This window comes from Vulpes lagopus, chromosome 6 (assembly GCF_018345385.1).
Source record: "Vulpes lagopus strain Blue_001 chromosome 6, ASM1834538v1, whole genome shotgun sequence".
Lineage (NCBI taxonomy): Eukaryota > Metazoa > Chordata > Mammalia > Carnivora > Canidae > Vulpes > Vulpes lagopus.
In genome coordinates, this window is record NC_054829.1 from 35,980,911 (window position 1) to 35,999,685 (window position 18,775).

Sequence of the window (18,775 nt, forward strand, 5' to 3'; positions counted from 1 at the left end):
AAATGAATTTTCTGGTTTTCCAGTGCATATGACAGTTATGTTTACACTCTACTGTAGTTCACTAAGTGTGCAATAGCATTATATCTAAGGAAAAAGTACATACCTTCATTAAAAGATATTTTGTTGCTAAAAAGTTGCTAACCATCAGCTGCACTTTCAGTGGATCATAATCACTGATCACAAGTCGCTATAATATGTACTGATAATGAAAAGTTTGAAGTATTGGGAGAGTGACCAAAGTGTGATACAGAGATACAGAGTGAGCAAATGCTGTTGGAAAAAACATGGTGATAGATTTGCTCAATGCAGTGTTGCCACAAATCTTCAATTTGTGAAAAACATGATGTATGGATGTTCATGTGTCTTATTACTAATGTGTTTTATCCGTGTTTCCTTGCATCTCCTGTAGTCTGTGTTGTATAGTGGTTGCTGGTATGTCATTCGGTGCAGAGATATTCATAACTGCTGCATCTTCATTGTGAATGGTGGCTTTTAACATTGAAATGTGTCCTTTTTCATCATATCTAATGATTTGTTTTGCCTTGTAAGTGTCGGAAAGAAATAACATCTCACATCAGAGCATACCTCAGAAAAATGAGAATTGATCTCAGTTGGCCTGATAGGAGAAATAAACAGGCCTTGCACTCTTTTACACTGATTCATTTGCCAGTGGAAATGTAGAGAAGGGAGGTCATTTGAAAATTAATTAAAATTGCTGAATCCAAAGAACAGGTGCAGTTTCATTGTTTTGGATCTTTGCCTCTAAATAGTCTCTTGGTAGTTACATAATTCTTTAGTGTGTCAAAAATGCTAAGTGTTTAATGAATAAGTCCTGAACCATAACTAATTAATGGAAAGATAAAAAAAAATGTAGTCAACAAATACCTTCTGCTTTTAACACTGAAGGATGGCTTCAAGATGTTTTTCTAAATAGGGCAGGTGAACATAATTGTAGGTCATGTCTTTTTCCAAGTTGAAATTCTTTCACTTTCTACACCTCCACCTTTTTCTTTTCAGCCTTCCCACTTTTTATGAAACACAAAGAATTCCAAATTAAGTTCATGATGCATACATAATATTTTATATCCTTTCATATCTTCTTGCTTTTAAGTTCCTACCCTATAATTACTTGATGTGAACAGATTTCTTGGTGTGGCTAAAATAGCCAGGTTACTTTTAAGTGTCTCCTTGAGGTATATTGCACCTGTAGGGCCTATAAAAGTGACATATCCCTGGGAATGATAGACCTGGCACGTAAGATATTTCACTATATTCACATTTTGTCATTTCTGTGTCTACTGATTATTGGAATCATAGAGTTGGAGTTATTAATCTAAAACAATCTGTATCTGGGCAGCCCTGGTGACTCAGTGGTTTAGGGCCGCCTGCAGCCCAGGGCGTGATCCTGGAGACCGTGGATCGAGTCCCACGTCAGGCTCTCTGCATGGAGCCTGCTTCTTCCTCTGCCTGTGTCTCTGCCTCTCTCTCTCTCTCTCTCTCTCTCTGTGTCTCTATGAATAAATAAATAAAATCGTTAAAAATATAAAACAATCTGTATCTAAGTGTTTTAATTGTAAACTCAAATTCCCAAGAGAACTATGCTTCTTTACATAGAGTTTGGATGGAGGGGTTAGATACTGTTATGGGGTTGGGGTAAAGCACAAGTGAGGCAGGGGCATACAGAGTTAAATAATAATTTAAAAAGTAATTTCTAGTATCTGAGTTAAGATTTCATTTTAATTAGAAGCAGTTATTTATAAACATTTTTTGCATTATCAAAGAAAACTTAAAAATTATGGTGCTCAAAATTCAAAATCTACTTATTTCTATTCCAAAAAAGAAAAAAATCCGAGATATGAATGAATAATATTTTGCTATTTTGAGAATCTGTGAAAATGTGACTTCTATGCTATGGTTAAGTTTTCATCCTGTATACTTGCTATTAGAAGTCAAGTGTTTCACACTTTAAGTCCTTTAAAAGGGCTTTTCCCAAGTGCCAGACAATTATTTTCTTTTGCATCCACGTTTCTGTGTTTTGAGATGTTGAACATGAACCAAGTAGATTTGCTGTACATTTTATGATGATGAACATAGCTAATTCAGACATTTTCATAAAGGTCAAACTAGTTACTTGCTTTAAAAAATTGCATGCTTGTCTTATTTTAAAAATTTGAAGTAGTGATTATGACATCATTTATACATGGTTCAAATGATACACTTTAAAATTCTTTAGTCTGTAGATTTTTGGATACAATATAAATCTTAACAATCTAGTAGTTTAGACTCAACTTAAAATTCTCTCTCCATCATCCTTCAACACTAAGTTTTGTTTATTCTATCCCCTTATTATTTCTTTATCCTATGTTTGATATCCCTTCCCATGATAACTTCTCTTAAAATTTTGGTGCTGGACTGTGGCTGCCATCTGAAAGATCTGTTAGCTCACAATCTGTCACCAGCTTCAACCTCCAATTCTTATGTGGCTGCAAAATAATCTTTCTGAAATATATTTATCATGTTGGTCTTCTCGTTAAGGTGGACTTTTTAGCAACCTGGGGATAAATGTAACTTCTGGGATGGCCTATGAGGCCATTTTGGTCTTGTTTCCTGTTCAGCGTGACTGGTACCATTCCCTGACCCTAAATGCTTTCATGGTGTGTTGAATTGCAGGAAGATTCCTGAGTATCACCAAGTTCTGTCTTACTGGCAAGCTTTTACTTATACTGCTTCCCTGTTTTGAACACATTTTCTCCTCTCTTTAGTTGTCCTGTCTCTTGTTTCCTCATATTCTTTCAATCTTTTCCTTCTTGCCCTGACCTGGACTCGGCACCTCTACTCTGGGCTTCCACTGCATGCCTACACAGGGTTCTTAGTCCTTTCTACTTTCGTCTTTTTTGTTTAGTATTTTATTTATTTATTCATTAGAGACACACAAAGAGAGGCAGAGACATAAGCAGAGGGGGAAGCAGGCTCCTTTCGGGGAACCCGATGTGGGACTCCATCCTGGGATCCTGGGATCACACCCTGAGCCAAAAGCAGGCACTCAACCACTGGGCCACCCAGGTGCCCCATTGCTTTCATCTTTTACCTGGTTTACTCTCCTACTGCACTATAAACACTTGAAACATCTTGCTCATTTTTGTCTCTGTTATCTGTGATAGGACCCTTTAAATAGGATCTCAGCAAGGTTCAGTTATCCACATTAGCTAGCACTTTATTTTGCCATTAAATTGTTTTCATAATTGTTTCTGTTCTGGGTACCCATGAAAATATCTGTGTTCTGTTGCTGTTTTCTTTATGATTTATCTTGAAATACTACTCTCTGTTTCTTTTCTCTAAATGCTTATAGTAAAATGCATTTTCCTAAGATTCTAGCTCTAGCATAGACCTATTATGGATTGAAAAAACATTTTCCTATAGTTAATTGTGCACTTTGAACAAGAGGAATATGGTGGGCCAAATGTTCAATATTTCAGGTCACTTAACTCTATTTAATAATATTAGAAAGTCCTTCTGTGTTCTTCATCAGGAACTCCCAGTATCAAGAGTCTAACTTATACTGTGGTCATTGGCCACAGTAAGAAAACTTGAAATCATAACTATGAAAGGGTACTTCTCTTGGATTCCTGAAAGTGGCATCACTTTCCCCATCACCTGGAATAAAAAGTTCTGCAAATCAGAATCATTTTTTTTAAGAAAATAAACATTTAAGAGTTAAAAGGGGATTAGAGAAAGAAAAACCATATTTGTAATTAGTAAATGAGCCTTCCTCTCCATGCTTAAGTAAAATTTAAAATCCATGCATACATTTTGATTTTAATATTTCTTATCAGAAATATATTTTTGAAAAATGTACGTTGGCCCCTTTGAGAAACTGATTTAAGTACCAATAGTTACTGAGTACTCATTATTTTATATGCATTATTACATCAAATTGTTTAACTCTATGAGAAAAGCACTCACAATAGTCATCTTAACACATGAAGAAGCCAAGGCTCTGCAGTATCAGGTGATTCACTCCAGGTGATAATTATTTTTAAATAGAATTTTGAAATTATACAATTGTTTGGTCTAATCATGACAGAAAACATAATGCTTTTATTAATGTTCCCACTCTGTTTCCTTTTATTAAAAAGAGATTTTTCTAACAACACTGTTAAGTGCCATGCCAATGTATATTACAAAAACCCTTCCCAAATATTACTTGCATATAAGATCGTTAATCAGCTACCAAGTATCTAAAAATATGGTCCTCTAGGTGACTAGTTTACCACCAGGCAGGTGCTCAGGACTAGGGGGAACTGGCTCAGAGTATGAATCTCAGGAGCCTTCGGAACACCAAAGAGGGATCTTAAATTCTGCTTACAGGTCTTTCCTCTGGGTCCTGGAAGAGTTTGGAGTCCACCTAGTTGGTAGGTATGAAAGTGAAAATAAGACTTTCAGAAATGCTTTGGGATTGTAGAAATGGCCACAAATCTTAGCATTTTCTTCCTTGCAGAGGAAGACTATTTCTCCACTCCTCAGTTTGTTCTGACCCTATGACTTGTCTCAGTTTTTATGCTGAATCGTCCACCCTTCCCTTAAATGCTGACGTTCTCTCCTCTTGACTGGGTGGGCTGCTTGGCCTGCTTTCTTACTGCTCTTTTGATTTCCTGAGGTCCTGACATCCATTTATAGAAAATTTCTTTTGCATTTTCTCAACTTTCTTATCCTACTCTCCTTCTCTACCTTCATCCCTTATTGATATCAGGATACTTTATTTTTACATCTATTTAGTAAGAGCTATTTGTCTCACTTGTTGTGTAAATAAAAATTTATAAGGTGAATCAGTGATTTTTTTTTTTAAGTAGATGAGAGTTATTTGCTTCTCTAAAAGTGTCTTCCAGTTTGTATCCATTATAATTGTTGAACAGATTTGACTTTGGCCATCAATCACTGAAGATTGGCAGGCATCAATTCTAAATGTTTTAAAAGATTCTATTCTAATACACCTATATAATTTCTTAATTTTCATACCCATCGTCTTGTTCTTTCTGTTCCTTTCCTCTAAACCATTTCCAGTATGACACTTGCTGTTGTTGGTAATAGTCAAAGTCCATTAAAAATCATATAATTCTAAAACTCATAGTGTTCATTTATAAAGGAATATTTTTATGCATATGTATTCATAATAAAGTTTATGAGACTACTGCAATAATCGATCATAGTGAAGGGCTGACTGATAAATAAAAGGAATACATGGATTAGGTCCATTCTATAGAAGAATCTTCAGATAGATCTATCATTGCACCCAACAGGAAATGACCTAAATTTCAAATGCTGTGTTTTTAGGGATTCACTGGCTATATTAGATAGCTGTATTTACTGATGAATAACCAAGATAGTTTTTATGCATTTGTTTAACACATTTCATTATCTCACCAAATAATGTGTTTCAAATTTTTAAGAAGCTCTGGCTGTAAAACCAGCACCTCGGGGGATTATAATCCCTAAACATACCATGATTCGTATTACTCCTTTAATTATGTTGTAACTGTCATCTGTTTTGCCTTTGCATTTTCCAGTTTCTTAGTCCGTGAATCTGTAACATTTGCTCCTGTTTTACAATCCTGTTTCCTGTGGTTTAGAAGTGAAACACTTCATAAGACTTGATGCAGAGAACTGAGAAAATATAAATAGGCCAAACAACAACTTTCATGTTGAGTGTGAGCTTTTCTACTAATTTTAGGGCTTTGGGGGAAGGTTAGTTTTCTCAAGCTCTAAAATGTTTATAGCTGAGACTACTTGCACCCAGTGAGAGCTGACCTAAAAACTAGCATCAAATATTCTATCGCCATGAAGATGAACAGAAATTACCAGCCCCGATATTGTGCCATTATTAGATATTCCATGCATAATCTTATGTCTCCACAACTTGTGATTTCTGCAGATTCCTCAGTATAAATGTGCATAATAGTCTTTGAAGAAGAACATTAGTCAGCTCTACTGTGGCTGGTAAATTAATTACTTGATTTACAAGACACGTCTTCCAAAAGTGCCATAAAAATTTATTGTGAATTGAGTGACTATAAGATGATAGAGACAACTGGATAAAGCAAACACACTTTAAGATGATTGATTAGATGAATATCCAATTGATACATTGTGTATCCTAATGGAAATTCTATGTCATAAAGTAATTCGTATTGCTTATTATGTAATGTAAGTTCCAATGCTGGGAACAGAATTGCCCACATTTATCAATTTTGCTATGCTTCTATAAACTTTTTTAAGGGGAAAAACAGGGAGTAAGTTTTACTTTGGTTAAATCAATCAAATTGAAAAAGTTGAACCAAATCAACTTTTCTGTTACTGTTTTATTTTTTTATTTATTTTTTTTTATTTTATTTTTTTAAAATTAACTTTTATTGGTGTTCAATTTACCAACATACAGAAAAACACCCATTGCTCATCCCGTCAAGTGTCCACCTCAGTACCCGTCACCCATTCACCCCCACCCCCCGCCCTCCTCCCCCTTACACCACCCCTAGTTCATTTCCCCGAGTTAGGAGTCTTTATGTTCTGTCTCCCTTCCTGATATTTCCCAACATTTCTTTTCCCTTCCTTTGTTACTGTTTTAATCTTTTAATGGGATTTGGAGTTGAGTCCCTAGATTTTAAAGTCTTTTTTTTTTTTTAATGTGACATAGAAAAAATATTACCTTGAAAATAGAATTTGAGGGACACCTGAGTGGCTCAGTGGTTGAGTGCCTGCCTTTGGCTCAGGGCGTGATCCTGGATTCCCATGTTCAAGTCCCACATCGGCTTCTTGCATCTGCCTGTGTCTCTGCTTCTCTCTCTCTTTCTCTCTCTCTCTCTCTCTCTGTGTCTCATGAATAAGTAAATAACATCTTTAAAAAATAGAATTTGATGATTTTTAGTTGACTTCTATAGGGTTATAGATGCACAGAAACTGTAAGCATTAGTTTTTGCTCATCTTGTTCTCTTTAGGGTCAAAAGAACAGATGTTGATTCAGGGAGTTTAGTCACTTGATCTAAGCCACACCGTTACAGGTGGAGTCTCACATCTAACTTTAAGCCCACATTTCCCAATTTGTTCTTCTGTGTCTTCTCTGCTTCTCCCCTTTTTTAATTCACATATTTTTTTCAATAAATATTTGTTGAGCTCTTAAAATGTATTTACTTATTTGAGAGAGAGGGAGTGAGAGAGCACATGGTGGGTAGGGGCAGAAGGAGAGAGAGAATTTCAAGCAGACTTCCTGCAGAGTGCAGAGACTATCTTGAGACTTGATCTCATGACCCTGAGATCACAACGTGAAACAAAACCAAGAGTTGGTAATTAACTGACAGTACTACCCAGGCGCCCCATGAGCTCTTGAACTGTTCTGGGCATTGGGTTTGACAGGAGTGGATGAACCAGAGAAAATTTCCTGCCCTCATGAGTTTATATACTAGCTTAATGCTATTCTTTCCACAACACAAGCTTTTTATTTATGCATAATACTCAAAATAGAAATAATTTAAATTTAAAATTTTTGATAGAAATATGGTAAGAATTTTAATTTCAGCAGTTAGGTAAAATAAAATACATAACAGACCTTTGAATGCTTCCATAATTAAAATGGTTTATATTAGCAAGGGGAAATTTTGTATATAGAATACCTTTTATCTATTGATGATACATTTATCAATCAATGAATATTTGTCTATTATTCCACAGATCTATGTACATATTTTAATTCAATTTTATTAGGAAGTGTAAGGAAATACATCTCTGAACAGAGCTTTCTATTTTTGCTATTTTAAATAAAAATTAGGCAGATTCATTAGAGAAAAATTTGGAAAACAAAGTAGAAGGAAGAAAAAATAAACACATTACTTGAAGCCAATTGCTATAAATATTTAAATGCATTTTCTTTTAGTCTTGTATCCCTTTTGGTTTGTAACATAATTTATTATTAATTGATAAGTTAATAATGACACATGCTATATAGAATAATAAAATACAATATACTTTTGTTCTGTCATGATTGTTTTATTTTAAGAAAATAAGAAAAAGTACTTTTAATTGACAATTCCTTTAGTTTGGGAATTTCAGTTTCATTTTTATGTCCTTTATTGTAACTGTAACCAAAATTATATTATTTTTTGTAACTTTATTTGTTCATTTAATCTTATAAGGTAAACATTTTTGCATGTTATTCCAAAAGCTAGTTTTAATTCTATGTAAATTGATGCTGATAAATAGTTTATAATTGCTGGACATTTTATTTATTTGTTTGTTTATTTTACCAACCTGGGGTCGTGATTGTTAACACGATAGGTAATATTATACATATTGATTCTAAATCTTGATTGATTCCCAAAAATGAAATTACTGAGTCAAGGGCATTGATTCTTATTGCAGTTACTATATGTAAAAATCAAATAGTTGAAGAGTACTAAGTACTTATAAATGAATCAGAGGCTGTATTATAAGTGATAGTTTGAAAAAATGTCACAGAAATCAATCAGAAAGAAAGGTAATCCTTTTTCTGTCTTTTCAAGGAAAAACCAGTATAGAAAGTGTAACAGTGACGATAGTGAAAAAGGAAGAAGAAGAGGTACATCAAAGCAGCCTTTTAAAAGACCTTTTATTTTCATAGCACCAGGCACTGTGATAATATAACAGTCATTGATCTCTTCTGTTTCAAAAATAATATATGTAAATTGTAAGACAAAATAATACCCTTTCATTATCCCATAAGGCAGAGAGAACCTACCATTTTAGTGCATTTGCTTTGTGTGTCTGTGTGTGTTTCTAGGGGGGGTAGTGTACATAAAATAAGATCATACCATATGTATGATTTGATATTCTGCCTTTGTTGTTTCTCATAAATTAAGCATTTTTCCATCACTACTTTTCAATTTATGGTATTTGAGTTTATTCATTTATTCATTCAGTCACATTTGTCTTATTTCTACCTTTTTTTTGGCCATTATAATTATCACTTAAATGATTTTTTAATAAGTACTCATCAGTTTTTTATTTACATTTTTATCTTTAATTGAAATATAATTAACATACAGTGTTACATTAGTTTCATTAGTTATATTATTAGAATATAAGGATTCCACATTTCTATACATGTCTCAGTGCTCAGTCAATGAACATTTTTATCATTAAATCTGGTACTTTTGATAATGCAACTGGAATAAATACTTATAATTGGAATTACTTATTTAAAATTTAGAGAATGCCACTTACAGATTTCTGAAATTCATCTATGTAAGTGGAGATAGGGTTTATTTTTAAAATTTATATTAAAGTTTCCCTTAGGTCATGTATGGTGCTATCTAACCCCAGAAACCTAATTTGGGTCCCAGGTCTCTAACCGTCCTTGGACGATTTATGCATGGCTATTAGACAGTTGAGTTGTTGGTCAGTGTCACTAACTAAAAGAAATTTTTGGAGTGTCCAGAAACAAATAAGATTGCTTAGGATTAATTAAATACCCATTGTGGTTATTTTTTGCTGATCATATGATTACATGGTAGTGTTAAACACTTTCTCAATAATACGTATATTTTTCTCTTTCCATCTCAGAGTGCCTCCTGGTACTCTAAGGATTTCTAAACTGCCTTTGTGGGCAAGAATCTATAATGTCACTCAACCTCCATCTCTCTCTCTCTCATTTCTCTGGTTACATGTTACCTTTTCTCTCTCCTAGTCTGGCTGCCCTGAAGTGTTATGAGATCCCTTTCTTGTTATTTTTTTCTTGTCAGTTCTGACTTCAATTTCATTATGAGAGCAGATATTTACCCTCCTCTGTGATTAGAGTGTCAAAACCCTAAGTCTTTGGCATAGTGCCTTTAGGAAGATCTTTTCTTGCCTGATTATATTCCCTCTTTTTTTCCACTACCAAACTTCCCTTTCTGGCAGAAGAACAAAGACCTCAACTGAGGACATTTCAGAAGCCAGGGGCTCTTATGGAACTGCCTCAGCAGAAAGTCTTTGTGGCACTTAACCTCTAGGTATTCCTTATCCCCCCACCTTGTTTGGATAACTAAGTACTCTTGATTTGGGGTGGTGAACTGTGGAATTCAGGTTGCTAGTGCATGGTGCTCCCAAGTGAAGAGTTGATTTCGTGTGATTTGCAGAATTTTAAAAAGATCCACATTTTACTAGAGTGTAGTAGTACTGTTTTGTATTTTTTTATGGAAGTGTTGATAGCATAACAAGCCTGAGTCTCCATGTGTTCCCTAACTCAGCAACTTAAGCTTTGTAGTGGTGGATGAGACCCCTTGCCTGGGCCCTGAGGTCCTGCCTAAAGTTTATTTCAACGGAAAGGGAAAGGCATCCTTGGGGAATAAGTCATGGCCACTATTAGTCTGCTTGGAACACAAGACTTAGTCGCTGAATAATGTATGTTTAATATATATGTCCAATCAGTTCCAGATTTATAAAGGCTGTAACAGTAGATCCTTAAATATTGCATTCTACTGTCATCTTTACAGAAGGAGCAGAAGAAAGAATGAAACTAAAAAGTCACCTTTGCTCCTTCTAGTCAGAATGGGAAAAGTTATGATGGCAGAAGGTAATGAAACTATTTGTTAAAATGAGATTTTTGGCTCCTCTGTTGGTTTTCATTTATTCATACCACTCCAGATTTCCTTCAAGAACTGAATTCAGGGTGATGTTACTTTACATATTATATGAAAGTGTTGTGCATTGTTATATGTAACGGGATGGGGTTATGTACTCAGTTTCTACGTTATGCTAGTAGATCAATGCCGTATATGAAGCTGAAAAAATAATAGTGATAAGGATAAGAACTAATGTAGATAGTTGAATACATATCTTATACTATTTTCCAGGGAAAGGTGATGTGTTTGGAGACATCTTCTGGAAGGAAACCACCCTTGCTCACGCATGTGCCAATGTCCGAGCACTGACATACTGTGACCTCCACATCATCAAGAGAGAAGCCTTGCTCAAAGTCCTGGACTTTTATACAGCTTTTGCAAACTCATTCTCAAGGAATCTCACTCTTACTTGCAATCTGAGGAAACGGGTATGTTGCGTGGTTCCATTTTCCTTTATTAGTATCGATAGGGTTAGTGTGTCATGCTCTATTAACTGAGGAGTGCAAGAGATACTTCATTTTGCACCCAATGTATCAGTGCATCGATTGCATTGATGTAAAGTTACATAATTTTCTTTCTCTTTCTTTATATTTTGTTTACTTTTTAAGGGGGTGGAGGATCCCTGGGTATGTGGTTAAAGACTTGAATCTTTCTGATTTAAGTGTAAAATGAAAAACAGAGCTGAGGAGAAACAAACAAACTATACTATAACCTAATTAGTTCTTGGCGTTTATAATAACTGCCATAAAAATAACATGAGTGTCTCTTACTTTATTCTGTGGGTTTTTTAAAAGTTGGTAAGGTTAATCAAACTGGTTTCTTATTTTATATTCCTGCCTCTATTTAAATACCTTTTCTCATTTAATGATCAGTTCATAAAGCATATTCCCTCTGAATCCTTTCGAAGCATACTATCTTAAAAAATAATTAGCCACACTGACATATCCTACAAATAGGTATAGCAACCCTTAATATTGCACTGCTGCTGCAAATATAATATTCATGACTGTTTTCTTTCTTATTGATGAATGTGGCACAAATTTAATTTGCATAAAGAAATCTCCTAGGTATGATTTATAGGTCATTGGACATTGGCTAGGCCCTTTTATTGCCAAGAATGAAATACACATTTGGACAACTGCACTTAAGGAATTTCATCTAAAATGATTGCCTGTCTATGGTGAAGTATTTTGAAATAACAAGCCTTCCCTCCCACTGCCCCCTTAAATAGAACCTTCCCTTTGGTTAACACGGAGGAGAAAAATCAAGCCAAAAGACAAATCAGCATCTCTATTGTAGCAACATAGAAATGAACATAAGCAAATCATTATAATTCCTTACTTGGGGTTCTAGGAGAGAATGACTGCAGGAGTCATATTTGTACTAGCTGTGTCACGATATTGGATTTATATTTGAATAGCATTTTCGGCTTCTATTTTTGTTAACAAATGGGTATTGAGCATCCACAACTGCAAGACAATATGTAGAGTTGTTCAAGCGACAGAGTCCCTATGCTTAAGGAGTTGAAGCCAAGTGTGAATATTATATGAAACACAAGTAAGTAAAACACATTTTTTTGTACAAGTAATTGAAAGTTAAGGTAGCGATGGACGTGGAAGATGTCAGCTAATATGAACTAAATGTGGAATTTATTTATTCACTAGGAAATGAGGAGTCTCTTTAGCAGAGATGTATCTCCATTGGTCTGTGCTCTACCTTTCCCAATGAGAAATTCCTCTTCTACAAAATAGCCCATTAGATATTTGAAGCTCTTATATCTTATTAATCTTCTCCAATATAAATTTTGCCAGCTTTGGAGTCTCCCCACATACCACAAGATTCCCGAGACCCTTATCCATCATCGTTACAGTCGCCTGGACAGATCTTATTTGTCACTGTCCTCCTCAAAGTATGTTGTTTACACAGTATCTCATCTGATGTTTATAATATTCCTGTGAAAAAAAGGACAACTATTTTCCCTTCAAAACACATGAGGAGACTCAGGCCCAGAGGGATTAATATCAAATAACCAACTGATATATTTGCAGTGCAAGGTCTCAAAGAGGGATAATTAAGACAGCTCACCAGTAGAAAATAAATTTTGGTTCTTTCCAAAGCCCTCTTGCCTCATTTTTTTTCCCTTTTTCACATATCTGAGCATGTGCACACCACACACACACACACACACACACACACAACACTGTTATGAATGCTGAGTGCATGTACCTCTAATAGGAAAAGAAGCTAAGCTAGAGGCAGAAAACTGTGTGTGTATGTGTTAAAGATTTTATTTATTTATTTAATGAGAGAAAGAGAGTGGGGGAGGGACAGAGGGGGAAGGAGAAATAATCTCCAGCAGAGTGCTGAGCATGGATAACAACTCGGGGCTTGATCCCATGACCCTGAGATCACAATCTAAGCCGAAACCAAGAGTTGGACATTCAACTGATTGCACCAGCCAGGCAGCCTGTGTTTTGTTTGTCTTTTAAGATTTTTATTTATTTATGTATGGGAGACACAGAGAGAGAAGTAGAGACACAGACAGAGGGAGCAGCAGGCTCCTTGTGGGGATCCGGATGTGGGACTCAATCCTTGGACTCGGGATCATGCCCTGAGCTGAAGGCAGACACTCAACTGCTGAGCCACCCAGGTGTTCCACCCCTGTATTTTTTGTTTTTTTTTTTAACCGGACCCGGGGGTGGTGTACATGCCTCTTCAGGTGCTCCTGCACAAGTTCTCTCAAATGGCCTCTTCCCTTTATAAGCTGTTCCTTGTTACAACCTGTGTCACTTTTTAATTTTATTTTTATTTCTTACTTTTTAAAAGATTTTATTTATTTATTTGACAGAGAGAGACACACACATAAACAAATAGGTGGAGGGGCAGGCAGAGGTAGAGAGAGAAGCAGACTTCCCATGGAGCAGGGAGCTGAATGCAGGGCTGGATCCCAGGACCCTAAGATCATGACCTGAGCTGAAAGCAGATGCTTAACTGACTGAGCCACCAAGGCACCCTCATTTTTTTATTTTTTAATAACTCCAGCCCTTCTTCAATTGATGGATAGTCTCAATAACTTGGCAAAATGTGGGGAGAGGTGTACTGTCAAGCAGTGTCACTTCTTTCTTAGAAAAAAAAAAGTATTCTCATAAAAAAAAAGAACACTGAGAAAATATCCTGCAATGACTCATAAAAATAACTACCATTTTGAGAGCCTATTTTGTAGCCATACACTTTAACACATTTTATACATAATAATTGATCTTAGGAAATTTCAGTACCCCCAGATGAGTCACCTTATTTCCATTTCACTGATGAGGAGGCTAAGGTTCTAAGAATGGGACAGATAGCTGCCAAAGAAACTATGACTTAGGGTCTGAATTTCAATCCATCTCTATCTGATTCTAAAACCCAGATCTTTCAATGCTACCATGTTGCTTTGGCTTGTCAAAGTATTTAATCTTTCTCTTTCCATCACAATATTCCACAGACACATTCTCAACAATTAATAGTTTCTCGTGTGCTCAGTTACTTTCACTTTGTTCCCCGTGGAACAATTATTAAAAGGGTATTTTGTCCTTACGGCTGTTACTGCAAGTGTTCTTGCATTGAGAATTTTTTGTGAATTGCATATTTTTTGTGAGTTGTATAATCAAAACTATGTCCTTAGTATGCTCTTGATATAGCTATCAGACCCACTAATTAAGGGCATGTGTCTAGTAAGTTGGGAGAGTGGCTTTGGAACCCAGATTTTCAGCCATCACAGATTACAGCTCTGGCCACATGAGCACATGCGGTGGCTGAGTGGAGAGCTTTGCATAGTGTGGGATTCTGGGTGATCGAAATAAGAAGGGATGTGACAGCGCTTTAGCAGCTTGCCCTCCACCCCCGTCTCCATTATGGAAGAATAAGAGATTTGTTATGCCAACATAGTTCCCACTAACCATCCTAAGTTCCTCTCTATAAAAATTCTAGAACTAGAACCATAATTTCATCCAATAACTAGAGCAGCAGTTGGCAAACTTTCTCTCTCAAGGACCAGTCAGTAGATATTTTAGGATTTGAGGGCCACAGAATCTCTGTCTCAACTACTCAAGCTCGCCATTGTGTGAAAGCAGCTGTCTGAGCTCAGGGTGCCATCACAAAATACAGTAGACTTAAGCAACAAGAATTTATTCCCCACAGTCCTGGAGGTTGAGAAGTTCAAGATCAAGGTGGTAGGCCCAATTGGGTACCCCAGTGAGGGCTCTTTAATTCCTGGCTTACAGATCTCTGCCTTCTCACTATCTTCTCATGACTGTGAGTGAAGGAGAGAGAAAGGGAAAGAGGAACAGAGGGTGGGAGAGAGAGAGTGAGAGAGAAGGAAAGCTATCTCTCTAGTGCCTCTTGTTATTAGGGCAGTAATCTCATCATGAGGACCCCACCCTCATGGCCTCATCTAAACGTGATTATGAGTCTCCCCTCATCACATAGGGAGACTAGGGTTTCAAGATATGAATCTGGGGAGATAGAGTTCAACTCATCACAGCAGCCAGAGATAGTATGTAAATAAGTGAGCATAGTTGTGCTTTAGTAAAACTTTACACAAACAGGTGACTCCCAAAGGCCTTAGTGTGTCAGTTGCTGAAAGGAGAAGACTGGAAGTTAGCTAGGGAGGACAATGAGTATGCAAACAGAATTCTCTCCTCTTGTATCAGAAAGCATATCTACTACTTGCCACTCAGAGGTTATCATGAAATGGAAAATGCCATACAGCAGAGGTGGCTGCTGAAGCCAGATCAGTAACATTCACGAGTGAGGCCAAGCTCACGTGGTTGAAGACTAGAATTCACACCATATGTAAAAGGGGCAACTACTCAGTCTGGTTGCACATTGCCTTGGTGGAATGCCAGCCCAGTGTTGCTTGGTCTGCATATTTTTTCCCCCAGAGAAGTCAGAGGTATGAATTTTTACACCAAATCATGTCAGTTTGGTAACTAATTTGCTTTGTTGTTTTTTTAAATAATATGGTCAAACAAAGCAAGTCTGCTTGCTCTTGGTCCAAATGTTTGTGAAATAAATGGAATGAATTTGTGAACTCTTAATCTCATGATAGTTGGTAACAAACTACAGTATTATTAGAAGTACCAAAGAAATCATAGATATTTTTATATTATATTGTATTTGTTGAAGTGTTTAGACTCATCACTACTTAATAATTATGGTAGTTATTATAGACCTGCTCCTAAGATGAGGTTACTGTGTTAATAAGAAAAGTACATAGATTATAATTTTGTGAATTATTTTTTATTAAAGATTTTTAAAAATTTATTTGAGAGAGAGATCACAAGCAGTGACAGACTCCCTGCTGAATAGGGGGCCCCTCATGGGGGTTGTGTGACTTGATCCCAGGATCCTAGGATCATGACCTGAGACTACGGCAGACTCTTAACCGACTATTTTGTGAAATTGTTTTTTAATATTTTGATAACTGGATTTCAATACAATGCTTTTTTATTTACAATACTACATTTTTTATTTTGTGCATTTAAAGCAGCTTCTCTGAAAGGCCTGTTCCACAGGTTTTACTAGATTGCTGGCGATGAATACCCCCACAGTGTGACCATCAAAAACTGAACTTGGTTGAACAAAAGGACCAGTTTTTCAATGATAAGAACACAATTCCAGAGTTTTCAGTAAGTTTAAACCTATTCAGAAAAGGCCTGAGAGAGCAACAGAGGAAGGCTGACTCACTTGCTGACTTTATTTATGTATTTATTTACTTAATTAATGGAAGATATAATTTCCTGGCATAACAAAATGATGTTACTTCACTTGGGGACCAAGCCTCAGGTACAGGTCTGAAAAGGCAAGCAACACACCCAGCACAGGTAATACCTAAATTTTAAAGACTTGTAATCAGACTTTTAAATTAATTAGTGCATTTCTGCTCACTATGTCAAGTTGTCATGCAATGAGGTTTATCAGCTGTGTGAAAAGAATTAACATAACAGGTATGACTGCTGTGCTTTGAAAAACCTGCTTATGAAGCGGGTCCTTGGATTGGCTTCTGGGAACTTGGGATTTAAGAGGGTTCCTGCCAGGCTAACGCGGGAGAGTGGCTCGCTGTGCCTACATTGTTTATTCAAACAGTGTGGTCTGTGCTAAACATTTACTTATAGCTACATTAAGTGTGGTTGGGGTTTTGAGTTATTTCTAAATATTTCCTTCACTTTCAAGCTAGCATGAGCATATTTTCCTCCAGACTATTTAGCTAAGATGAGTAAGGAGTTTTATTTACTATTTTTGGTACCTCTTCTGACAAGACCCTTTGACAAAGTGTGGCACAGGAAGTATTGGTGGGATCAGTGTATATCAATCTACATCCATCGCGGCCCTGCTGCATACCTAGGGGGTCATGGAGATAAAAGATCCAGTGCTTGCTCTCTCGGGGCCTGCAGTCTAGTAAGAGAATAAAATAAATCCAAACAGAGTCCAATAAGTGACATGCGACCGTTACATTCAGGGTACATGGTGTGTGTGTGTGGGAGGGGAGGTGGGCAAGGAGACATGAATTCACCTTATCCCAGGGAGGACACAAGGAGAGATTCTAGGAGGTGATGATGACACTGGCATTAGGATTTCATTTTAAACATAATAATATTCTAGAGGAAGGAAGGATCTTGTAGATCACCTGGTTCAACTTATTTTCTTTATGGATGAGAAAACCGAGATCCATAGAATAAATTACTTCCTCAAGTTTGCTTAGCAAGTTAGCATCAGAACTGGGATGGGAATCCAAGTCCTTTGAATTCCATGCTGCTGGTATTTTTATCAGTTAGCCTAGTTTACAAGCCCTGTATAAAGATTATGAGTAAAATACAACACTTGATTGTGTTCATTTTTAAGAGGGAGAAAGGAAGGTAGATGGCATGAGTTTGCATGTGATTCATAGACTGATTTTAGTGTTTTTTCACACCATGACTCAGTACAAATGAACCAAGCTGTAGGCAGTGTTCAGAGTTGTGAACAGGACTCCCTGTCTAGCATGAGCCAGTGTGTATGGTGTGGCCCCAGCAGGTGTGTCACTTGCATTGTAAGGGTCTCATTTTCAGTAAAAGCATGTAACTTATATAAATAGCACTGTTCGAGAGGTGTTACTGAATATGGTGAAATAGTACCTTGTTGATAATACTGTGGTTCTCGTATACTCTCTGCTATCTTGTTGGTACTTTTAAAAACTTTACTGGCTGCTGCTCCAGTTAGTATAAACATATATAAAAAGAAAACTTGTCACATTAAACAAAACTCCTATTTTTCCATCTTTAATTTTATTTTCTTGAGTCTAGTGTTTCCACATTAGAAGTTATGAAAAAAATATTGACTAGTTTACTGCCCAAAGTGACATTTATTAGTGCTAAAAAGTTAGTTGATTAAAAAGGGGGAAGAGAGAAAGGAAGGAAGAAAGATTGGAAGAAAGAAATAAAAGGAAACAAGTATTTTCATACAGAATTAGGGAGACATGGGATCCCTGGGTGGCGCAGCGGTTTAGCGCCTGCCTTTGGCCCAGGGCGCGATCCTGGAGATCCGGGATCGAATCCCACATCGGGCTCCCGGTGCATGGAGCCTGCTTCTCCCTCTGCCTGTGTCTCTGCCTCTCTCTCTCTCTCTCTGTGACTATCATAAATAAATAAAAATTAAAAAAAAAAAAAAAAGAATTAGGGAGACACGAGACCTGACAAGCAGGAAACAGGGAGGGAATGAGCTGGCACTGAGAATAGCTCTAGGTTGGAAATGAGAGCAGAGATTATCATGTGGTCAATTCCAAAAACTCAAATGAAGAGATTGCCAACTGAAATTTGAAAGGGAAAAAAGTAGTTAAGATTGAAAAATGTCAATACAAGCTGAAAATTGGGTAATAAACTGGGCTTCCTTTTTATTTTATTTTATTTTAAAGATTTTTATCTTTTTGACAGAGAGAGAGTGAGATAGCACAAGCAGGGGGAAGGCAGAGGGAGAGGGAGAAGCAGGCTCTCCGCTGAACAGGGAGCCAGCTCAATGCAGGACTTGATCCCAGAACCCTGGGATTATGAGCTGAACCGAAGGCAGATGCTTAACCAACTGAGCCACCCAAGTGCCCCTGGGCTTCCTTTTTAAAGGCCATGTCTATTATA

The 18,775-nt window shown here is 36.6% G+C and overlaps 1 protein-coding gene across 1 annotated transcript in view; it reads left to right on the top strand.

The window, feature by feature from the left end:
- KCNH5 (potassium voltage-gated channel subfamily H member 5) overlaps positions 1-18,775 on the top strand; it is a 276,403-nt gene that overhangs the window by 211,091 nt on the left and 46,537 nt on the right. The window contains exon 10 of the mRNA XM_041759197.1: positions 10,857-11,053. Within this exon, the coding sequence (XP_041615131.1) occupies positions 10,857-11,053 (197 nt within the window). The remainder of the gene's footprint in view (positions 1-10,856; positions 11,054-18,775) is intronic.